This window comes from Sesamum indicum, linkage group LG11, assembly GCF_026168435.1.
Source record: "Sesamum indicum cultivar Baizhima isolate 11 linkage group LG11, ASM2616843v1, whole genome shotgun sequence".
NCBI lineage: Eukaryota > Viridiplantae > Streptophyta > Magnoliopsida > Lamiales > Pedaliaceae > Sesamum > Sesamum indicum.
The window spans coordinates 9734301-9759327 of NC_142667.1; the positions used below are offsets into that span (position 1 = coordinate 9734301).

Consider the following 25027-nt stretch of genomic DNA (forward strand, 5'->3'; position numbering starts at 1 on the left):
AATTACGTATAGTATCTTGAGGTTTGTTTCTGTTTAATAATAAGTCTATCCATTAGTTAAAATTCATCGAATTTGATGATATTAACAAAAAAAAAAAGGATAAAAATTCATATTTATCATCAATTAACTTATTACTTATTTATTACAAGTGAAATAGTTTTTTTTATGACCCAATTATCCTTATACATTTTTACACGTTAATACATGTGCTGAGGTGTATTTAGGTAGTTTTGTTACAAAAATTTTATTTGACCTATAATAATACAATAATAAGTCAGTCGATGTTATATCAAATTTCATTAAGTTCTTTTGTTGATATCGATTATACTCAATAAATTTTGACTAACGAATGACCTATTTGCTATACAAAAGTAAATTTTAGGGGTATTGTACATAATTTTTCAAATCACAGAGAATTTACGTATAATTATACAAATCTCAGGAGATAGGAGTGTAATTATTCCTACTAAATATCAAACAAAAGTAAAATAGTAATTTCTACTGCATAATTTTCATTTAAAAAAATATTTGTTTATAATTATGTCACATTTCAGTAATTTATTGAAAATTTAAGATATGAAACGTGTCACAATCTGCCGCGCCCGGTTCTGTTTCAATTACGCCAACCAGATTACTACAGAATCACAGGGTAGCACACACAGGATCCTCGTCTGACAGCTTACGTTGTTTTAATCTTATGCTATGGTTCAGAAAAGAATATAGTGTATGTAATAATGTGGGTGTTATAAAGGCAGAATCTCAAGAATTCGTTCAAATTCTACAAATTTGTTTATGCACCTGGCTTTTGTACAGCCCATATCAATGGTTTGTCTGGCTACACCTCTCTTCGTTCACATTGGAAGCCAGTCTTTCAGAAGAAGGGAAGCAAAACAAGAGAACCCCGCCCCGCATAAGTCAGCCCTTGCCAACGAGCAAATGATCCTCTGAGTAGTTGCGTTTGTTTTCAGTTCAAGGTGGTTGGAGAATCGGCGTGTAGGTTGATCAGGTGTTATGGGTTTTCAGTTTTTGTGCATTCTTGGAATTTGATTGCTGAATGCTTAGGCATCTGTGTGGATTCACATTAGTATTTGATTTCCTTTTGCTTTTAGTTTACAGGCTTCCATGTTTTCTTGTTCTTTTCACCTATTTTCTTTTCCTTTTCTTTAAAAATAAGAATCAGATTGAACATATAGTAGAATTGTAGAAATCCATTCACATTTTTCAGGCCAAAATGTGCGACTTCAAAACAAGTCTTGATTGAAGTTGAACTTAAGTTTTGTGGGCCTCCACCCAAACAGAGCAAAAGGAAGGGAAAAACAGAGGCTAATTAATCTTTTCTTTTTTCCCTCATTTCATTGGCATTTGAGTTACTGAACTCAATCTTGTGAAGTAGATGTGGAAAAAGGTGATTATGAAATTGGAAAAATTGAAACGAATTTTAGAGTGTGATCTAGCAATGGTATGGAATTCTGACGCTGATACTGTTGATATAACTTCTTTTCCAGTTGCAATTTCGGAAGAAGGGAAGGAGTGGTCGGAATGTTCAGTGACTTACGCAGATCTTTTTCAGTGCATAAACGAGCAATGGTACCAAGGGCCTACATTAGCTCTAATGATATTGAAGATAATGCAGGTACATTTTAAATCATATAACCTTTTAGTTTTGGTGACCACCCTGAAGTTTTGTAGTTCAGAGACTGAGTAAAAGTGTGCATGCATTTGTGCTGATGCTGAGAACTTTAGCCTCCCACATTTTGTCTGATGGCGTTTCTGAGCTTTTTCCCTGATCACATGTTAATAACGTAGAATGCTGTATGGATTTGTATCATGATCTCCTTCTCCATGCAAATTGTTCCACATCTTTTCATTTAAGTTTAACTATACGATTGATCAAGTATTTTGAAGAATGTGTTCTTTTATGGATGTGCCATATGAAATGTCAACTCATTATTTTGATTATTCTGTAAAAATTACTGATTAGTGCTTGGATTGTTGATATTATTCAGATCTTTTACAAAGTAGTTTGGGACGAGATACTTCAAGTCCAACTTGGAAGCTTTCCTTACCGCATGTACTTGTGGCTACTATAGTTCCGTTCTTATTTGGCTATCATCTTGGGTAGGTTCTTGAACTTTTTTTATGGTATTATTCTTTATTTTTCTGATATCTCCAATTTCTTGAACTGAAATCTGTTCTTTCTCCTCAGAGTTGTTAATGAACCACTTGAAACAATTTCTGTTGATCTTGGCTTTCATGGAAATACCCTGCAAGAAGGTGAGTCATATAACTCGACTACTTTGTCAATAATGTATCCTATAAATTTGATGTTTGATGTTAATATTCTAATATACAGGCTCCGTGGTTAGTACTTGTCTTGCCGGTGCTTTTGTTGGATGCCTGTTCAGTGGTTGGATTGCTGATGAAGTTGGGCGTCGTAGGGCTTTTCAGTTGTGTGCTTTGCCTATGGTCATGGGTGCTTCGATATGGTACTGAGAAATCTTTTACCTCATAATATTTCGTTTACTGCATACATTTCCTTTTCTACTTTGTGTATCAAAGAGGGGATAGTGGTGGTTGTTTGTGGCTTTTTACTTATTTTTCGCATGGAATGACCAGTCGTAATACGATGTTGCTCGTGGCCTTTCTATTCTACATTATGCTGGTTTTTATCTTAACTCTTCTGGACATCACATGTCTTGCACTATTCTTTTCATAATCCATCTAACAGTAAAATACCAAACTTTGCAAATATTTCAAATGTATGACCTTCTTTGGCTTTAAACAGTGTATAATACTACACTTCACTCCTGCACATGGAACTTGACATGCTCATGCAACTGCAGTCTGAGAGCATGATAACATGAAGCCGCAAATTCATCAGTACACGGATAAGGTGTTTGTCAGTGGTACTTGCCATCAGCTATGCTATACTTTGGGGCGTGAGAATGCGCCAAATAGGGTAAAAACTTAGTGCCTAAATAGACCTTTAGGTATCTACCCTTTCGGTTGGTGGTGTAATCGGAGTTATGTAAAGTTGGGAATCTGACTGATAGCTCTTTTAATCTTGTTGATTTTGTGCTGATAGACCGCTCCATGTAGATGCAGTCAACAACATAGTCATAACTCGTGTCGTAATCTTACCTCTAGTGTCCTATGATGTTGTTCTAGGAAACTCGCATCAGATATATGCTTTAAAAATGATGATATCCTTTCGATCTTTTGTCAAGCTTCTATATGCACATTGATCTATCTAGGAAACTTCCTAATTTCCTAAACAGAAAAAGGCCTCAAATAAAACCTGAAATGTTCAATCTTAATGCTAGGACAAGCTGTATGCCTGGTGTGGATCAAATTGATAATATTTGTTTTGAATAAGTAGTCTCTGTCTCTCTCTCTCTGTCATGCGCACACGCACAAGATCCTTTTGCCACATTAAGTTTCATAAACCTCTTGAAGGCATTGTGTTTATCATGTACTAGCTGGGTCTATATCATATTTGATAGACTCAAAAAGCTTTTGTTAATATTGATGGCAATTCAACCCTGTAGTATAAAACATTTATTGTTGTATGTCAGTACTTCTCCACTTCTAGATGCTTTTGGAATTTATTTCGACTGTGGGGGCCTTTATAGTTTTCGAGATTGAAAGCCAATGTGTACATTGGCATGTAAAAGAAATAGTAGTTGATTTTCTGCATAACAGAACATTTGTTACACCTCCTTTTTAGTTATTGACGATAAACCACTTATAAAACTAATAAGCACACTTCGAACAACTTCTCTCCCTCGAAACACATATACAGCTAGACATAACTTTATATCCACTGATATAATGGCTTACATAGTGGATCAACCTAAAATCAACTTCAGTTAATGCAGAGAACCCGATGATTCAGTAATTCCATAAGATACCCAAATAAAACCTATTGCCCGAAGCTAAAACTTGACACTCTGTTAAGAGTTCAGCTCAGGATGGCACTTATTTCTCTTCATTTGTTGATGATACATGTCAAATTTGTTCTAGTTAAATTCCGGTACTAACAGAAAAAGTCAATTGCAGAAAAGTGCTAGTTGCTTAAAGCTGGATGCTCTGAGTTTGATGAGCTTGCTTGAGAAAGGAAAATGTTATCCAATATTTCTTTCAAATGTATCTCCACCTAAAATCTGGTGGTTTTATTCGATACTTCAATGTGGTCGATCAGCAATGTTCTGAGTTGGTGATACACTTATGGTGGTGGTGGTAGTTATTTTTGTATGATTGACTGTCATGATCATTAAGTTTTTTCTTGGGTGTTAGTGGACATTGGTATTAGTGGAATTGGTGGCAGTGTTGGTGGGAGAAGATAAGAAGAAATGGAGGGTGGCAGATTAATACAAAGCTAAAATCCAATAGAAGGTGAAGCTCAATTATAGTCGTTCAATCGAGAAAACAATCAGTAGATGAATATCTGTAGATTAGTAGCCTTTGCTTCTCAATAAGTACTCTGCCGTTAAATTTGTTAATTTTTCAAATTTAGTAGCATCCATCAATATTTAGTATATGGGAATTACTGAACTCAAACTCATTTCATTTCAAAAGTATAAACTACTCTTTCACGGTCTATATATATTGTCACTTTTTCAGTGCACTCTTTCAGTTTGGTTTGTATTTTGATCTTTTCCATACAAACTTACAATTGCATGCAATTTTATGTAATAGTGAATAGATTATTTATAGTGATTCTAGCTTTTCATGTTTGTCTTTAACTTTGAAAGAGGTTCTACTACCTGTATTTTCCAGTGCAACGGCTAAAAGTTTGACAGGAATGCTTTTGGGGAGGTTTTTAGTTGGTACTGGTTTGGGTGTGGGCCCCCCAGTTGCATCTCTTTATGTGACAGAGGTAGAGCAACTTCCGTTTTGTACTGCAGTCAGACATACTCTGTAAAACAGGAGGACTGACTCTTGTCTACCTCATCCTTTTGTGTTTCAAGTAGATATCTCCTGCGCATGTGAGGGGCACATACGGGAGCTTTATTCAGATAGCTAGTTGTTTTGGGCTGATGGGCGCTCTACTGATTGGGATTCCTGTCAGGAGTATCTTTGGCTGGTAAATCTAATTAACTGAGATTTGTACTGGCAACCTGATGGATTATTATGTTTATTTGGGGAAAGGAAAAGAGGCGGTCTAAGTCACAGCTTATCTATGTGCTCTTGAACATGTGCTTTCTCAGGTGGCGCATCTGCTTTTGGATATCTACAATTCCAGCTTCAATGCTAGCTCTTTTAATGACGTTTTGTGCTGAATCTCCACACTGGCTATACAAGGTTTTAGATTCTTTATGTGTTTTGTATTCTAATTTGATTATCCTGACTTTCTTTCTCTTGGTCCTATTTTGTTGAATGGAATTCATCTCTGGGGATTTTATACAACTAAACTTAACCTTTTCCCTTCTTCTACTTATTCAAGTGCTTATTGTTACTTTCTTGCAAATGTGTTGATCTATCAACCATCTATGCACCTTTATGTCTGTTTGCTGCATATATGTGGGAAGCTGGGGTGCTCGCATCAGTGTGTCTTGATCAAGTCCTCGAATTGAGTGAACTCTGTTGGTTCCCTACTATGTTCTCCCGATGAACTTGATACACCTTTTTCATCCCCGCCAGTTTGGCACTCATTTTTTCATTGGTTGTATTGTGTCTTTGAGAAGCTCATCTACTTGATGTTTCTACTAAGCACACTGCACTTTGCAAGTTACCATGCGCCCCCAGCTTCATTAAAACTGGACTTCCATAGTAACCTAGCAAAATGATTACTGCTTCGTTCAGTAAACTAGCAAAGTCATCAAAAAGATGTGCCTGATCTTGAATATGACATGATATAAACTAGGCTATTTTGGATTAAGTTGCTTCCATCATTTTATATCATGGGGAATACACAATTTGACTAAACATTTTTTCTCTTCCAATAATCCGGTAGCAAGGAAGAAATGTTGAAGCTGAAGCTGTACTTGAGAAGCTTCTTGGAGCTTCACAAGCCAAAGCTGTAATGCTAGAGCTGTCAAATAGGGACAGAGGAGATGAAGCTAATACCATAAAGCTCATAGAATTGCTTTGTGGACGGCATTCGAGAGGTATATATACTGAGCTTCCGATTCTTATACAATGATTTTCTAGGGTATATTTGGTAGTCTTCTTTCTACTGGTTCCTCCTGTTCCTGCCCTAATTTATACTACTGCTGTCTCTATAAAGCTTTTTACCTTCACCCAAAAGCTTTGTCATTCGACTCCGTTCTTTTGCAGTTGTGTTTATTGGATCAACCCTATTTGCTCTGCAACAGCTTTCTGGAATAAATGCTGTATTTTGTTTCTCGTCAACTGTATTTAGACGTGCTGGAGTCTTCTCGAACCTGGCAAATATTTCCGTAGGAATTGCTAATTTCATAGGTAAGCAGTCATTTCAGGTCTTCATCTTATTGTTTCTCCTTTGGCGTTTCCAGTTTCACTATATTCTCCTCAGGCATTTCATGATCTGGGCTTTAGAGTATCTTCCTTGTTTATCTTCTATATTGACGCATAATCGTATACAGGTTCTACTATCGCATTGGCATTGATGGACAAACTAGGAAGGAAGGCCCTTCTCCTCTGCAGCTTCTTTGGCATGGTAGACAACTAATAGTGCTTCGTTGAAGTTTTAAACTTAAGATATGTAGCTGTGTGCTTCAAGGAACTTTTAGTACCTCTACTCCACCCCATCCGCTCTTCAACTCCTTCCTTGTACTCTCTCTCTCTCTCTTCTGTAATTAAACCTTTTCTTGTTCCTTTTCCACCCCGACTTGCAGCTGTACCCACACTCAACCTACTGCCCCTCGTCACATGTCCTTGTCTTCGAACTCAGTACCCGTTTCTTGCCACTTAAATCGCAAATTTTCTTGTCTCTCTTTTCTTTTCCATTAATATATCACATGTTTAATCATCCTCCAATAGACCTTCATAGGAAATAAAAAAGCTCATTACAAGGACCGAAAGAGATAACTTGCTCTATCGGATTCTAATTTATCATGGGCCGACGGAGGTAGCACAGAGTACATATATCCTCTTCGGATGCACGGTGCATGCTTCTCATTTGGTTTGCTCCATTCCTGCGACCTAAGCATACAATATCTAATTTGTTGCACTTGCATGATTTGCACAGACCAGTGCTTATCTCATAGTACTGTATCTGCCTTGTGGCATGTTCTTCTTTTCTATATTTGACAGTGCTATTCCTCAATATCAGAACACTTGCATGCCTCAAACGTTTGCACTTTATGAATACCTGACTGTACACTTGTTGCTACTATTCTCATCAGGCTGTGTCTACGGTTCTTCAAGTTCTCGCGACAGCTTTGTCTGCTTCAAATTCTACTGCTTTTTATCTATCTGTTGGTGGAATGCTGCTGTAAGTGTTAATTCTGGCTCTTTTCTCTTCAGCTTGGCATTATATAGATTGCACATCCAGGTCTGTTTGGCGATTCTACGAAATCTTGCAAGTAATCAATGTCTATACAGTAAATTAGCTACGAAATCTTGCAAGTAAATCAAATATCTGTTTTGATGATAAAATAGAATCCTGGGTCGCAAATTGTGATTCGGTTGATGATGAAGTACAGTAAATTAGCAACCCAAATACAGAACAATGCTTGACAGATTCCCAGGGAACCTTTTGAGGGATTAGGGTGTCGGGATGAAAGAGACAGCTGTACATAGTATATCTAATTTATGAAAATTCTCCGCTTACAATCGACTTTGACTTTCTTTAATTAGGATTTGATGTCAGCAGAAAAATATTATATTTTATTTTCGCACATCATTCAACGTTCCTCTAGTAATATTTTTGTACTTTTTCTTAGGGTAAATTACAACGACCTCCTCTGAGGTTTGACATAATTATGAATACCTCTTTATTGTTTAAAAATTACAAATACCCCCTAATATTTGATGAAATTATGTAATCCTTGTATAGAGGTTTGAAATTGTCAAATTTGCGCTTACAATATTTTTTATTTTTTTAAAGAAATTAAAGTTATTAAAAAATAAAGTGGGGTGGATGGAAAATTTTTAAAAATTATAAAAAAATTATCCGCTTAGTCCATAAAAAAAGATTAGAAAGTTTTAAAAAAAATAATCAAAATTTATAATTTTTAATCTACAAGGGCATTTTGGTCAGTTCTCTATAAAAAAATGGATGAAAACCTAACTGATTGGATTAATTGTTAGACGATCGTTAAAAGTAGGGAGTATTTGTATTATTTTTTAAACAACCAGGGGGTATTCGTATACCAAATCTTAAAAGAGGTTGTCGTAATTTACTCTTTTTTTATCTAATAATTATAATTCAAAAATAATATTTTATCAAATTACACATTCCTAACTTTATATGTATATTACATAACCCTCTTATAAACTTACTATTGAATTCAACAAACTTGCTCGTGGAGTGAAGCAGACTGAAATTTGAGCATTAACAACATTTAGTTATGTTTTAAGGTAAACTAACGAGCTACTTTAAAGTTTGACATAATTATAAATACTTCTTTATTGTTTGAAAAATTACCAATACTCTTGATTTTAACGATCGTCAAGCCAATTCTCAATGTTAGGTAAGTTTTCATTCATTTTTTTTATGGTGAATTCAGAAAGCGCCCTCGTGGATTATAAATTATGATTCTGAATTTTTGTTTTTATAGCTTAAGTGGATAATTCTTTTTACAATTTTTGAAGTTTTTCATGCACCTCATTTGAATTTTTAATATTTGAAAAAAAAAAAATAAGGACAAAGTAACGAGGAGTATTCATAATTATGTACATTGACTATTAGAGTAAGGAAAGTGTACTTAAACATGGTGTAGACTACAATCCAGTGATGATGCTGGATATGTCTGTGCAGGTTTGTCTTAATGTATGCTGTCGGAGCTGGTCCGGTCCCTGGTCTTTTACTCCCAGAAATCTTTCCCAGCCGAATAAGAGCTAAAGCCATGGCAGTTTCTATGGCAGTGCATTGGGTAATTGATCGTAACACTAACAGAAACTAGCTTCGTCTTCAGCCATCCCGTAAAGGATAACAGCTAAAACTGGTTGCAGCATTCATATCTTATCGAATCTCTGCTCTCTTTTCAGGTGCTGAACTTCTTCGTCGGCTTGTTGTTCCTGCGTTTGCTCGACGTAATGGGGCCTGGTCCGTTGTACTCGACGTTTGGTGCATTCTGCTTGTTGGCAGTGGTGTTTGTAAAGCGAAACGTGCTGGAAACCAAGGGAAAATCACTTCAGGAAATCGAGATCGCTCTACTTCCTCAGTCTCCGTTTTGACTTGAATCCCAGAAAGTCTGCATCTGTTCATCATTCAGAAGAGGAGACATGATGGATGCAGCTTCTCGTTCCATGATCTATCAGTGTTTTGATTTAGCTGAAATTTACATGATCTTGATGGATGAGTGTGGTATAGGAAAGCGTATCAAGTGTTAAACGCATTTTGGTTCTTGCAGACATAGTTTCGGACGATTTATAGTAACCTTCGTTTATATTTGACATAATTACAAATATCTCTTTATTGTTTAAAAATTACAATTTATTCCTTAATTTTAATGTTGGTCTGACAACAAACTCATTCTGCTTAGGTCATCCAATGAACTGATTACAATATCTTTTTGGATTATAAATTAATATATTTTTATTGACTAATATACTCCTCGTAACATTTGCTTTGCCTACTCCTAATAAATTTATTCAATTTTAATTTTGATATTTAGTAAGAATTTTTACACAAATTCCACCAACACCCTCCTAATTGTAACATTTGGTAGCATCAAGTATCACAACAATAACATAGAAAATTAGCAACAAAAATCTAGTAATAATTTTTTAATATAATTTTTTATGTTGTCACACTAATGAATTTCAAAATTTTAATAGTGATAGTTATTTTGTTAAAATTATAATTAGCAAAAATTAGTGATAAAATATTATGCATTAAATTATAATTATAAATAATTAGCGACACACGTATAATGACAACAATCACTTATTGTTACTATATTTGTATTGATATTATAAATGTGTCATTAACTATCTATAGCGACAACTTTATGAACAATTTTTATCGGTAGGGGGCATACAAGTTTGACAGTCTATATTATTTAAGTATACTAACAAGAGGCAGTATTGCGCATAGTCTATATATATTTATTTTATTTTCTAAATATTTAGTTTTTTATAATATAAGTACATATAAGTATAAACATATGCTAGATGAAAAGTTTTTATTACCTATGAATCAAAATTATGGTAAATAATTATTATTAATCATGTGTTCAAGAAAAAAATATTATTATTCATGATTAAACACAAATCAAAGCAAAACTTTAGACTTTTCGCTATAAAAATTATTTTTTGTCATGATAAATATTTTAACTACATTCGCAACGATTTGGAGTGGGCGTTTGAATATGAAAATTATTTTATATCATGATAAATATTTTAAAAATTCGCAAATCCACGATTAGGAGTGAACATTTGGATCGAATTTCGGGGAGTATCCCTCTACCCAAATTAATCAATCGGGTCATCGATATTAAAAAAAAAAAGAAATTATTTTTCTTTCATTTCTCATCCTCTCAATCTTTTTATTCTTCCCCTTTGTTCATATCTTGTTCTTCTTAACTCCCAATAAAAATCCATTTTTTTATTCTTTTTATTTTTCTCTTATTCTCACAATTTATATTTCTAAAAAGTCCTAAATGTAGGTAAAATAAATTTATCAAAGTGTTCAATATTTAATTTTTCTATATTTTTTATTTTATTTTGTCTATTTTCTCATTTCATTGTTTAGTAGATTGAAATTATAAATTTTTAGTTTTTACTATACTAAATAATTGAAATAGTATATTAGGATATTTATTAATTATATAAACTTCAAACTAAATTTTAATAAATAAAAAAAAGTAATTTCTTGAAACAAAAACAGAGGCTTGGGGTACCTGAGTGGGATACCCGATTAGGCCGATTTAATTGAGTACATAAAGTTATAGATATATGTAAATCTTGGATCGAAATCGTGTAGCTAAAATACGAATCCAATAGGTATCCAACCCGACGCCCACCCTGACCTATAGTCAAAATCCGATGTGTACTCATAATTGATTATTATTTACTATAATTATTTATTTTTAATTATGATAATTAACCATAATTAAATATTAAATTTATTTTAGTGTAAATACAAACTTCAAATTATTGTAAAAAATACAATTAACGATTACTATTGGTTAATTACTAACAGTAAAACGAACTAAAATTAAATTTAAAACCAAAAACACATATCAACTCGAAGCAAAAAGTAAAATAACATAGGTAAAATTTTCAAAAAATAATATAATTTTTAAAATGCCAATCTATTTGCCACAAGACCTTCATCGTCCCCGTTGTAAAATTTTGAATTATCTTTCGGCATCTTGACAACTGTTATTACTGTCTGAATTCCCCAGACCATGCATCTTAGATGCTGTTCTTTGTATCAAAACTCACTCTGATGGGGGTAGATTTGCATATGGTCCTAGCTTGTGAGCAGATTCAGATTCTGGAATATCATGTTCCCACGTAAGTCATAGATTTGAGAATGTATAAACATGTTTTCTTACTGGACTCGACGCATTAACAGCTTAACTTGTCAAAGTACTGTTCTATTCATGTACTTGAGAAAAGGCACGGCGAGTCATAAGAAATTTACTACCACAAATGGCTGCAGATGCATAGAACTTGCTTATTTATAGCATTCACAGAAATCATTTTCGTCAGTATCACTATTCACAATGTCATATAGCAGGAAACACCGAAGAACGAAACTGAGTTATCAAAGAGGTAAGGTTGACAGATCATTCCGGAGGAATAGTTATATAACCAAGATAAGTGAATAACATAAGCAACATGAAAATCCATTAGCCGGTTGGATTTTTAATGGGGCAAGACATTTCAGAAGAACCATAGTTAATAATTAGAAAATGTTTATCAAGAGCTAGACAGAGATGGAGATGGAATCTATTGAGCTCATCATAGCAGACCGGACTCTGGAGAGTGCTCTCCTGTTTTGTTAATTCGGATTGCACCCAAACCATGGACTCGTGCACAGATAGAAACCCAGAAAAAGAAAAACGGAAAAATGAACAGTACTAAATTTCGGTGGCATTACCAGGTGTCCTCATTTTCCGTGTCTCACTCGGCCTGCCGAGAAACGTAAATAACTATATCTCATGTCTGAGGGCGAGTAGAGTAGGCTATTAGTAGATGGCCACAGTTTTCTTTATAAATTCTTGCATATGATAGTATTTCATTCTCTTTTCAAATTCCAGAAGCCAACTGATTGATGAACGCTGAAAATATACGTGTAACATCTAAAGCCTATATCTCCATTGAATCAAGGCACGCTCTTGCCAATCAACATTAAGTGAACCGGATTGAAAAACCATTATCTGTGGTTGTGATGTGTGATGAACCAAAATCATCAAAGTCAGAATCTGAATCAAAATCCTTATAATCATTCCACTCAACAGAGGAATCCTCATCCTGGATCCCATGTCTAGAGGGGATCCTCAACTCAGACAGAGGAACTGGTAAGGGTTCTTCATTCAAGTACTTGTCATGAAGCAATTCCATTGCAGTAGCTCTATTTGCTGGGTCAAAACATAATAGCTTTCTCACAAGAAGAACCTCATCAGGAGATCGATTTGGAAGACATGCTTCCAGACCAACAGGTTTTTCTACTTTACCAAATGAAATTATCTTGTAATCAGGAAGTCGGACACAACCAGGCCATACTTCATCCGTCAAATTGCCCAGAATGCTGAAAATTTTGCCCAGCTGATCAATATCAGAATTGCCTGGGAATAGTGGTTCGAGGCTCAAAAGCTCTGCAAAGATACAACCAACTGACCACAGATCAGTCTCTAGCCCATAATTTGTAGAACCATAAAGTAGCTCGGGGGCTCTAAACCACCGAGTTCCAACACAGGAGGTAAGGGGACCATTCCCATCAATACGACCCTCCTCAGCTTCATAAGAATAAGTTTGCTGGAAAGGATCCTCTACATCACTCGCGGCACAAGTGGCAAGACAAGAAGTAGCTCCATCATGAGTCGTACTGTCTTCATCAATATCGCCAGAAAAGTCATTAATTCTTACACCATAAGGTTCCATACCACATTTTTCACTACCCAGTTCTGCACGCTCTCCAATCAACTGACTATCTAATGGAGGAACAGCTTCAGCTGGTCGGGCAAAAGCCGTTTGACTTGAAGAAGGCTGCTGATCAAACTGATTATAGGCATCACCATCAACAAATACAGGTGCTAGAAGTATCCTAGCCTGAACAGAGAACTAAATGATTACATTGATGTGCCATAGATGACTCTAGGAACCATAAGAAAAAGTAAAATGAAGCTCATAATGAGTATTTTCAGGCATTTATGACACAGAATGACAGAATTATGAGATAATATAAGTCATAGACCAGTTATGCCTGCAATTGAGCAAACACTTCACAATCTTTTACAACCCAAATAAGTACTCACCTAAAGAATTTTATCCAATGCAGCACTCACCAATAATGATTCTCAACAGGACTCTTGCTCATCTATAAGTAACCCTAAGAACTAACAAAAGTTACCACCAAACCAACTAAATGGCTTTCTTATCTATCATTTTCAACTACAGTAACTTGTTACTTTAAATGCAATAGTCTGAATATATTCTAAAGTAAATTTGATCAAACATCTCCGGAAGATCCTATACAAGTTTGGGAAGATGATGGGTCCTAAAGCTGGTGTCTGTATACACGATAATATTTTTAACCAAGATGCTTCAAGAACTTTGATGATTTTACATGTTCAGATTCCAGAAGTAAGATACAAACTCCTCTATGGTGCTGAATGAAGTTTCAGTGACAAAAGTGGCAATTAATTGCAACAAAGATGAAGTACTGAGTTTAACTACGGCTACCAAGTAACAGCACACTCAAAAAGATGACTTAATCTCATTCAAAATGTAGCAGTCAGAAAGGATATAAACCTAGATGCTTCAATAAGATGGATGGTTGCCTGTCCTTTAATTCTGCCTGTTTCAAAGATTTTTTATTGGCCAAGTTAGGAATTGAATATGTCCGTTTGGATGATCCTTTTTCTTTGATATGACAGATTATTCAACTTTCCTATCCTACTCATAGTAGTACTAATGTTACTAGTACAGACATCAATGTCTCTCCTCTATAAGATATGATGGAAATTGACTAGCCCACCAACATATTAGCATCCAGTATTTTAGAAATTCAGAGAGTGACAGGAACAACTACCAAAAAAGCAAGAGAGTGCTGAAACAAGAATGGCTTGATTAACATTGTCCTACAGCTTGGATAAGCATGAGTTCCAAAAACAAGGTCACATGCAAATGATAGTATAATACATGTGAAACCATTCAAAAAGAGTGTTGCAAAGTATCTTACATGACATTGAATAAAGAGCCAAAGATCTCATCTTAAAACTGCAATGCTCAACTGAATAAGATCGACACCAGTAGAGGAAAGATTCACAAATCTAGTTCAATCTTAGGTGCGGCAGGTGGAGAAGGGCATGAGTATGTCAAGAAAGTGTTTTCCTATAGTTCAGCATTAGAAGGTGTAAGTTTATTGAAGATCACCGCAAACCACCCCTTTCTTGCCCTACCTACTCCAGAGTACAATGTAGAAGGTTATAAATCTCTACTTTCTTATCAGGTTCCCTACAGGACATCATCATTTCTTTCACAATACCTTACTTTTCATTGTTATAGAGTCAAAGATGATTCTCAACATGGGAATGAGTGACCGTTATGTAATGAAGTTTCTTTGGACGGAAAGGATGAACTTTTAGAACAGTACCAGGCACTACGCCCAGTTGCACAAGAGTTGCAATCATCTCTGTACTAAAGCCAGAATGAAACGTGAGCTTAGTAAATTATTAATGTCTTTTAAGAAATTCAAAACACTCGATCTCAGTTGTCAAAATAAATTGTGGATGACATAATTATCTTATTTTAGCCAATGTCTCACAGTTGGCCATTGCAGTCTTCTTGAACTATGCCTCATTGTAAATGGATGAAGATTTATCCTACATTACAAATTTGATGGCTAGCAGTGTTGATACGAGCATTTTGAAATAGATCTAAAGATTAAAGAATCAATTTGACGCAAACCTTAGACTCTACAACTGTTTCAACCAGAAAATGGGAATTGACTGGATGATTCAAAATCCACGGTTTCACCTTTACCATCATTTGGTTTAGACAGGGCACTTACAGTACAGCCTAAAGAAACCTCACTCACACTATCTTCACGGCTCTTGTTGTTTCTTTAAAATAACTTCCTTTTCCATCATCAAATATCCCCAACTATCAATACATAATTTGATCCCATATAGATTGCTTATTCTAGGTCAGACAAACAACAATAGTACCTACTTCAAATTTAACAAGACATGACAATTAGCAACTCCTCTAGACTCTACTGCACGGAAGCATCCTTTACGGAAACATAAATGTATTTGTGCTTCAATTCTCAAATGAGACCATAAACATCTCAATCTAATGGCTTAGAAGATATTTTTCCTTTACCAATGTTCTACAAGATGTATGAGAGACAATGCCACATAAGGTCCATAGATGAAGCAATTCAATCCAAAGAGCTGTTCTTTCCAACATCCTTGGTGCATCACACAAGCTCAAAAGCAAGGCGTAAAGATAACATACCCCATATTATATATCAAGCTCATTTGTAAAACGCAATATAGCAAATACAAGGAAACAGAAGAATAGAAACTAATCCCCAGAAAAAGCACATTCGCTTATGATGACAATGAAAACACATGACGAAGAACGGGTGCCCCAAATTGACTTCCTGGGAGTATCTATAAAAAGCACAAGCGCAATAAAAAGAAGAAACACTAAGGAAAGCGATACTAACTACACAGACCTGCCCAAAATCGGCGATTTTGAGAAGCCCCTCTGCAGAAATCAGCAAATTTGAAGGCTTCAAATCCCTATGAACAATGGAATTACGATGGCACACGTCCAGCCCCCGCAGAATCTGCACCATCCAACGCTTCACCTCCCCTAAACTGATCCCACCCTCCCACTCCTTCTTGGCAGCCTTTATCACGGCGGCCAAATCCGTGGGCAAGTACTCGAGCACCAACACGGCATCCTCGTCCTCTCTCCAGAAGTACTCGTGCAAGACTATGATGTTGGGGCAATTTTGGAGGGTTTGAAGTGCCTCGATTTCCCGGAAGGCTGACTGGTAGTCGTGAACTTCCTTGAGTGCAACGGTGAGAGAGTCGGAGCGGCGTCGGGCTCTGTAGACATCGGAGTACGCACCGGAGCCCACACGCTCCAAGATTTCGTACTTTGAGGTGATCTCGCGGCGGGTATAGATGCTCCAGCTCTTCGATGGTGGAGAAGGTGGATGCTCCTCCATTTTAGTTTAAGATATACAATCGGGATGGAATGGGTTTCGATTCGAATCCATGGCTTTTATTTGGTGCAGAAAAAGATAGGGAAATTATATATTTTTTCCACCTAATTATGATTATTTTTATATTTTAGTATCTAATTCTTTTTTTGTATAATTTTATGATTTTAATTTAAAAAAATAATGCACTTTATCATTTGTACCTATTTTTTCATTAAATTTTTTTTAACTAAAAAATATTATATATAATGTACATGTGATATTCAAGGGTTATGTAAAGTGATTTTTTTTTGCATATGTATAACATGTGACATTTTCCCAACAGAAAAATAATAAAAAAAAAATAGTCATATATGATAAAGTGCACATTTAATAAAATTGAGATAATAAATTGACCAAAAAAAAAAAATTATAGATACTAAAATACAAAAACAGTTATAGTTCATATGACAAATATAATTTACACAAAAATATATGACAAGAGGATGTCACGTGCGTTTTTGTTCTTGCACGTGTTCCTGATTGTAATTTTTGATATAGGAGGGGAAAAAACAGCTATCCCCTACCTTCCATAATAATGGAAAATTTATTAATACTTAGCTTTAGAACTATATTCGATTCTTGTGCATAATTATTTTTTATTAATTTATTTATTAAATTGAAAAAATAAAAATATGAAATGAATAATGAGTCAAAACTCATAAAATCAATTATTTTGAAATTTGTATTGATATATGTAGTAATTTTTAATCTAAGCCAAATAATAAATTTGATACAAATTCAAGCGAACGAATTAGGCCCCATCCACTCACTCGATAGACCCAAAACCTATTAGGCCCAATACAATGGATAGGTTGCAAAGGTAACAAGCCAAAATGATCTAAATTCTGCTGTCCTGTTGACATGACAACACTTAAAAACAAGTCCAGTACCACCAGGTTCAATGCCATCCACCTCGGCCGCCTTATCGATCATATTCTCGGCCATATCACCCTAAAAAGCTTACTGTAGGGACTTTAGTGTTAGATAGATCATGCGAATTGAAGATCCAAGTAACTAACATCCCTAAATCTTTTATTGGATAAGCATCATTCCTAGAAAACAGACATCTCAAGAATTTTGGAAATATTTAACCACCCTTTTGACCCCTGAAATCTATCACAACTTGCTCCTATGAATATGGGTTCAAATAAAGCAATAGGTAACCAAGCTCGTAACAACAGTCCACTCGTTTTTTTCTCATTTCTTCACTCTTTCAGGACTCTTTCACACATTTCGACACTTCACCTTTGAATTATATGATTTATCTCATCAAATCTCACATTTTTACTAAAGTTCCCTTATTCGTCTCATCAAATTTTTACTGACTTAAACATCATGTGCTAACCCAATTTTCATATTAGCCCTTTGATATTAGGATCTTCAAGAAGATCCTTCAACCCGTGTGATGCTACTAGACTTAGGTATGCATCATCGATGTTGTCCTAGGGAAATCTTGAGCAGAAGATGTGAGAAATAGCTAATTCTGACCATGCGATAGCGACTCTTATGAAGGGAACACTTTCCTTCTTATTGGAGTCGGATCCATTATGATATAGCAAGAACAACTTTCCGGAGATCTCAATTGATCATCCCCCATTATTTACCCACAGGTTTTGCCTTTTGAAACCACCTCGCTCTTCCACGAGTAGTTGAACAAGATTATAGCCAAGGCTGTCAGCACAACCCTCCGAGGTCCTCCTATTAAGCAAGTAAGACGTTTCGTCCCGATATTCCTAGTGCTTTTGGAGGAGAAGGCCATGGCAGACTGGCTCCTGCCACACCTATCGCGCTGCAGTTGAATGACCAAGAGGCAATAAGCTTTTGGACTATATGCTCCATGCATTTCGTTGTGTTTTAGAAGAAATGGTTTGTTTTATACCAATGGGTATAGACTGATGTTAAAAGGTCAATAAATACTGCACCTTTTGCTAATTGTTGTTTCATCAATAGTCAATTTGCTAAGCTCTTCATCATTAATTTTCTAGGCGATGGGTTTGGAGTGCACGTGCTCCATAGGTTGATCAATTGAAATCTTTGAAAGCAAATGCTTCTTCCATCTCATTAGGGTCGTGGTAGAGTTTGGCATCAACAAAGTATAGCTCCGACTAAGTCTAGGGCTTTATCTCCACATCAACTTTTACGGTTTTCTCATCTTTGACATACGTGAAACATTAGTGTATAGTAGAGGACACAAATCTATTTCGTGTAGCCATGGTCTTTCTAGTAACAAGTTATAGGAAGTTCTTACATCAAGCGTGTGGAAGGAAGTTTTTGCTCTTAGTTCTCCCATGATGATATCCAATCGAATCATACAGATGGTCCGTTGGCTCTCTCGATCAAAGCCTTGGATAGTCAGGCGGCTGCGGTACAAGTTTCCCACTATTATGCCCAATTTCTTCATGGTGCATTTTGGCATGATGTGACTGCCATCTATCATCTATTAGCATGCAGTTGACTTTTCGTCCTTGCATGAATCATAGGATGAACAGTGGTGGTTATGGGGCATTAAATCGGGCAATAGGCTTTGTCTTTGAAAGCTATAATTATGCAACAAGATATCAACAATCGTCTTTTATCTTCACGTGGAGGGACGCTCACAGTTTTAAGCTTTTGCTAAAAAAAATTCATCCAGAAGAATTTTCCAAGGGTCATAGGATGGAAATGACGAACCGCAGCTTCCAAGTTTCTCTTTGCCTTCGCATATCGAGAGTGCTTATTCAAGTATGGGTTTCTTAAAAGCAGAAGTTGAAGTTTTGTTGACATGTTATTGATGTCTTTGCCGGCGTGTCACTAGAATCCATCAGTCACCGTCTTTGGTGGGAGTTTCAGCATTCTTGTTGGCGAAAGAGACCTCCGTTTGTGTAAGCTGAAGATTTCCAAATTGAAGTGTTTGTGGCACTGCAAATAGATATTAGTGTAGGTGATAAGAAAGCCAATAAAGCTGGTTAGTTTATAATATATTGTTAATAATTTTATTCGATATAATGTTAAATATCATGAATATATTTTATTCTTAGGCCATCTTTGTCGTGTTATATTATATGTTATTACTGTATTTTACGGACAAAACCTACAGACCAATTAAATTAATGAAGTTGGGTTACATACTTAATGGCGACTATGAAACCAACTTTCGATGGTTGGTCAGAAACATTCCAAGTCGAGAACCCTTAAGGTGAGGAGTTCTGTGGAGACTTGCACTAAGTGATGCATTCAACTGATGAGTGTTGTGTTTTATCACTATGGATGTGTGGCTTTATGCACTTTAATGGATACTTGACAAGTAAGCTGTCAAGTTTACTGATTTTGACTCGCAATTGTCGTATGGAAGCCTGTGTGGCATAATCGGTATGACTAGAACTTCTCAATCGCGATAGTACGAAAATTAGTCCTCCGATCTAAGGAGCCATAGTTGTTGTATGTATGAGGCAGTTGTATCTTGATATTGGCTGATATGATAGGGGTATTATGTGGTTGTCAAAAGCCCTACTCCAATGCAGTTAGAATATATATGAAGATTGGCGCGTTCCAAAAAGGAATCCATCGCCCATCATGAGATGATGATCATCTCTTATGTCTTCTTGACTATGTTAATTTCTAGAAGTATGTAGCTATAGCTATTAATCAAATAGGAAAATAATTTCTCATGTTAATTAATGATAAACACAAAAAAAAAAAAAAACAGATACATAATTATCAATGTCAAGTATGGGAACTGATCTCGAACTTCGTGCGCTAGATTTTGATCAGTAAATAGCTTGATAGAACGATTGTATCCGTATGGTACAGACAGTTAAAGGTTCACACTAATTTCACCTATTCTCTAGTGCGATGGACTATTGCTAAACAGTCATCGATGGTAACATGTACTTTTGTATTAATGTGTTGATCAAGAGGGATTAACTGAATATGATTAATTTAATCTCGAGCAAGTTAGTTGCCAAATTAAAACTATGTGATATAAGCCGAAGTCTAACTAAAGGTGGACCTATAAGGGTCATACACAAAATACAGACGATATTGTAGAGAATTAATTGGAGAATCAATTTTTGATGTGAATTAATTATTGATTTAATTATGGAAGAGACATGATTAACTTAAAGGAGTTTAAATTAATCCTTTGAATAATTGGATTATTCAATTAGGTCCTATGTGATAGAAAATCCAAAACGCTAATTAATTGGACTAATTAAATGCTTGTATTTTGGGATTAAGTAATTGAATTAATTAATCTTAGGTCCAAAAATTAAATAAAATATTTGATGTGGACTTGAAATTAATTGATTGGATCAATTAATTACTACTCAGAAATCAAAATATATTTAATTCAAATTGTGGTCAAGCTTCAAGGGACCACAAGAACCTACCATGCATTAAAGACCCTTAATTAAGGGCTTGCATCCTTATGAGTGATGCTCATCTAACTTTGACTTGAAGCAAACCAGCCCCTTTATATAGAGAGAGTGGTTAGCCATTTGTGGGTGCTTGCAAGGTTTGTATATCAATATTTCTCTCCCTCACTTTCTAATATCTCCCTGAAGAATTCTATCTGTTTCATCTTTTTTTTTTTAAATCTTGAAATTCATTCAACGTTTTCTTAAGAAACTAGAACACTTTTTACTTTATAAAAGTGTTGTTTTAGTACCACTCTCTTGAGTTTCTAGTAAGGCTAAAAGAGACACAAGTTGGTGTTTTGTATGGACTTGTTAGAGATAATTTTGTTTAATTCTCGTGTGGACAAAGTAAGAAACTATTGTTGGAGGAGGAATTTTGAAGGTAGGAAGCTCCACTACTCTCAAAGAGGTATTTACCCTTTGATTTGTATGCGATAAAATTTGAAATAAAACTATAGTTTCCAGAAATTAGAGTGGACAAGGAAGAAAAGAACTATCATTCAAACAATAATCGCAACTACAACTTCAAGATTGCACGCTAGAATACATGATTACAGGCTAAGAGAATGAACAATTCCCTTGGCAACATTCGCCCTGTAGGCTTGTAAAGCTAAATTACGTACATTGGTGAAGTAAACATAACATACCAGTACTCGACTATGCACTAGACGTTCGAATGCGTCCTGTTAGAACTCCAGCATAACTTTCAGGCACGTCCAAGAAGTGAATGAATGTGTTGCAGCGATTTTATACTCTCTAACCAACACAACCGCAACATACAATACCTCTGCTACAGGAAAAAGAAAAAATGGAACAGGAATCAGAAGAAAGTTGGATGATAACGTCTTGCTTAATGTAGCGCGGAGCATGAGCATGAGAGAGGGATATATGCTAGACAAATTCTCAATCTTACTACTTGTTTTAGAAATTATAAGGCTTCTGCTATTCTCACCGTTGTCTGTGCACCAGCTTATCTTTTTATCATAGAAGTGAAAAAAATTGATTAAGAGGTTGTTTTTATATCTACGCATCCTGTGGGTAGGTCAGATCCAGAGGGTGTTTTGCATAAGTTTTTGCACCTGACGGGATGTCGATGTAAATTACAACTATAAACTCAAGTACTGTAATGGCAGGGTGTATACTTATTAGTAGACCCTAAACAATAATGAACCTAACCTATTTTCACTTATCAGCATCCTCAATCTCGTTTACGGGTTTGAAATGCCTACTTTTTCATTGTCTGATGAAAATATAGTTGAAACTCTACTTCTTGATTCCATGCTAATAATGAAAATGCATATGTACCAATGTATGTATGCAAACAACGTTAAAAATGAAAATGCGCTACTCACACAATTGAGCAGCTGGTATTGTGCTTTTTCTTTCGTGCTACCATTTCCTTCCTCCGTGTAGGTTGAAGCACAACCTTGATTGCAGTATCAAAAACAGCTTTCACATTCTGGTAAAAAACCTCAAACAAAATTAGCTTCCCTAATAGAGACGTTGCTCTTAAACTTTGTGGACGATGATTATAATAAATAGTTAGTGCAGGTGATAGAATTGAAAAGTGTACACCAAACACCCTACCTGTTGAGTCTTTGAGCTGCATTCTATATACGCTGCTGCACCGATTTGTTTCCTCAACTCCTCCCCCTACAAATTTTCAGCCACGTTAATCTAGAAAATAGAGCAAATTAAATACTGATGGAATGTAGAGAAAGATACAGACTTGGGCAGTTGTAATGATGTTAGATCCCATATGATCAGCCATATATCCCCTGTCTTCTCGAAGATCTGTTGCGGCAAAAAGTAAAAAAGAGATGGGCCATCATATCAGGCGTTCTTTGTCCAATTAAGCCAAAAAAACAGCATTTGAATCACTGAATTGTAATCAGATAACTTGAGGTCGTACCTAACTTTGTTCCAACAAGTACAATTGGAACATTGGGGGCGAACCGACGAAGCTCAGGCATCCACTGAAATGAGAGTTCGAATGATGTTGTGAATACTTTTTCAAGCCATTCTTAATAAAGGAACTACGAAAAGAGAAAGTCTGTGCCTTGTAGTTTACATACGACCAATTTTAACCAAACAAAATTACGCTGAAATTAGAGCGTGTTTGGGTGATCAACGTATAAGCTTTTGAAACATCTTACAAGATATTAGAGGGTTCATAACATATTAAAAAGCATTTGGTAAGTTCTTTATAAAAAAAACTTATAACCTCAAAAAGTAAGACGTCAGGATTGAGTCTGCTCTTTTAGAAAAAGTAAAGGGTTACTAACTTACTTTCAAAATCTTAACAAACATTGACGTTTTAAATAAGCTTAGCCAAACAACCTCTTAATCAATAAAACAGGAGAGACGCACTCGATTTTGTTTACTCAAAGAGCAGATTGGAGAGTTTACCATGCATTTATTCAAGATGAAATTACCCAATTTTACAATTTGAATATGAAGGAAAGGCAAAGAAAAACAGTAAAGAGAGAGCAGTGAAGGCAAAAGTCACAATGTTATACCTTCTTGAGGACATTTTCATAGCTAGCCCTACTGATTAAAGAGAAAGCCAATACAAATATATCAGCCCCTCTGTAACTCAGTGGCCTCAACCTGCTGTAATCTTCTTGACCTTTAAAACAGAGAAAAATCAATACAATTAGGAAAGTGAGGCTGCTAAAATAGTAGCAAAAACAGCACTACTTAGATGATAAACAGTCCTATGGTGGGACAGCCCAACCCCTTGTGTTTGAACATGGTGGCGTGTGCGTGTGTATGTTGGGCGTGTGCGCTAAAAATAAATAAAGATGATAAACACCTGCAGTATCCCATAGTCCTAAGTTCACAATGTTGCCATCCACAGCCACATTAGCACTGAAATTGTCAAAAACTGTTGGAATATAATCCTGAAACGCATAAACATCCCAGATATATAATCAGTTTTCACAAAACCCATTATTGGCAAACTGTAACATATCGAGTCCCAGAAGTCTCTATTTTTCACTACGATGATAAGATGAACTTAACCGCATTATCATCTATAAATGTGGGTTAATAATCAGAGCCCACATTGTCAAAAACTGGGAAAATGAGAAAGCAATGAGAACGATATGTAAGAAATGAGACAAATTACAGTTAAAGAAGCACAGAAAATTAAAATCAAGAATGAGAGAGACTAACAGTGGGGAACTTGTTGCTGGTATAACATATGAGCATGCAGGTCTTGCCAACGGCTCCGTCTCCCACCGTCACACACTTGATGAACTTTGAAGCACTCATCTTCCGTAATCCTTCAGCTTCCACAGAGCTATATATATATATACACAAATGTCAAAGAGCAAAAAGAGATTCTTGAAAGAAAGAAGCCCAGTTGAGTGAATGGAGCAGGGGAGAGACAAAGGAGAGAGAGTATCTAAAAATGGTGAAGAAAAAACAAGAAGAAAAGGGCAGGTGGATATAGAAAGAGAGGCCCTTATTGCAAACTTGGAGTTTCGAGAGTGGCAATAAAGAACAAAGCTACGGACAGTGCGTGCACAGAGTTTGTGTGGGAGAGAGAGAGAGAGAGTAGAGTCAAACGATCTCGCTGTCACTTTTCATCCCTCTCGATAAAATTCAAAATCCAACAGAAATATTTTTTGAAATGCAGGAAGGTGATGGGACCCTGTGCCGCGACTCTCCTCAAACGGCTCCAAGCCACACCAACTGCTTACCACTATAATATATTTCCTTAGTTTTGCAGATACATATAGATACTATATTTACTGTTGCTGTCATAAATGCAATAAGGACATGTGTTCTTCAGTCTTTTTTTTGTTTCATTTTTCGACAATTTTTGAAACATAAAATACATATGATGTTTGCCTAATATTTTTTATAAAGTAATTTTTATCTCTTAAAATATCATATTAAACATACAATACCTATATTTTTACTCACAAACAAAATACTATATATATATACACATATATATAAATGTATAAAAAAGATATGATTTGTCCTTAAACACTGATTTTTGTCCCCAAATACCAACAATTTTTATACACCGGTTATTTAAAATATTTTAAATTGTGTCTAAAAACAGATCCATATATAT

The 25027-nt window shown here is 35.5% G+C and overlaps 3 protein-coding genes across 6 annotated transcripts; 1 reads left to right on the forward strand and 2 right to left on the reverse strand.

Annotated features, from left to right (window-relative positions):
- The first annotated feature begins 486 nt into the window (after positions 1-486).
- LOC105173529 (putative plastidic glucose transporter 2) lies at positions 487-9576 on the forward strand. Of its 2 annotated transcripts, none has more exons than XM_088875515.1 (14): positions 487-993; positions 1506-1633; positions 2007-2118; positions 2207-2274; positions 2354-2486; positions 4780-4879; positions 4974-5086; positions 5211-5304; positions 5957-6110; positions 6280-6423; positions 6567-6640; positions 7329-7417; positions 8906-9020; positions 9136-9576. In XM_088875515.1, the coding sequence occupies exons 2-14, from the start codon at positions 1540-1542 to the stop codon at positions 9322-9324; spliced, it is 1479 nt and encodes a 492-aa protein (XP_088731641.1). In that variant the 5' UTR covers positions 487-993; positions 1506-1539; the 3' UTR covers positions 9325-9576. The 2 variants fall into 2 exon arrangements, with proteins under 2 accessions (XP_088731641.1, XP_011093609.1); XM_011095307.3 differs by having other exon boundaries at positions 488-1006.
- Positions 9577-11877: 2301 nt separating this feature from the next.
- On the reverse strand, positions 11878-16560 carry CAK1AT (CDK-activating kinase 1AT). Its single transcript, XM_011095308.3, has 2 exons — positions 16007-16560; positions 11878-13371 (listed from the first exon to the last, which is right to left on the reverse strand). Exons 1-2 carry the CDS (start codon positions 16505-16507, stop codon positions 12451-12453), a joined length of 1422 nt encoding a protein of 473 aa, XP_011093610.1. The 5' UTR covers positions 16508-16560; the 3' UTR covers positions 11878-12450.
- A 4851-nt stretch (positions 16561-21411) lies between these two features.
- ROP9 (RHO-related protein from plants 9) lies at positions 21412-24505 on the reverse strand. 3 transcript variants are annotated; one of them, XM_011095310.3, is made up of 8 exons: positions 24115-24504; positions 23753-23840; positions 23457-23566; positions 22850-22913; positions 22667-22731; positions 22525-22590; positions 22290-22396; positions 21412-21724 (listed from the first exon to the last, which is right to left on the reverse strand). In XM_011095310.3, the coding sequence occupies exons 1-8, from the start codon at positions 24211-24213 to the stop codon at positions 21694-21696; spliced, it is 630 nt and encodes a 209-aa protein (XP_011093612.1). In that variant the 5' UTR covers positions 24214-24504; the 3' UTR covers positions 21412-21693. The 3 variants fall into 3 exon arrangements, with proteins under 3 accessions (XP_011093612.1, XP_011093611.1, XP_088731842.1); XM_011095309.3 differs by having other exon boundaries at positions 21412-21727; positions 24115-24503; XM_088875716.1 differs by lacking the exon at positions 21412-21724 and having other exon boundaries at positions 22286-22396; positions 24115-24505.
- Positions 24506-25027: the final 522 nt, after the last annotated feature.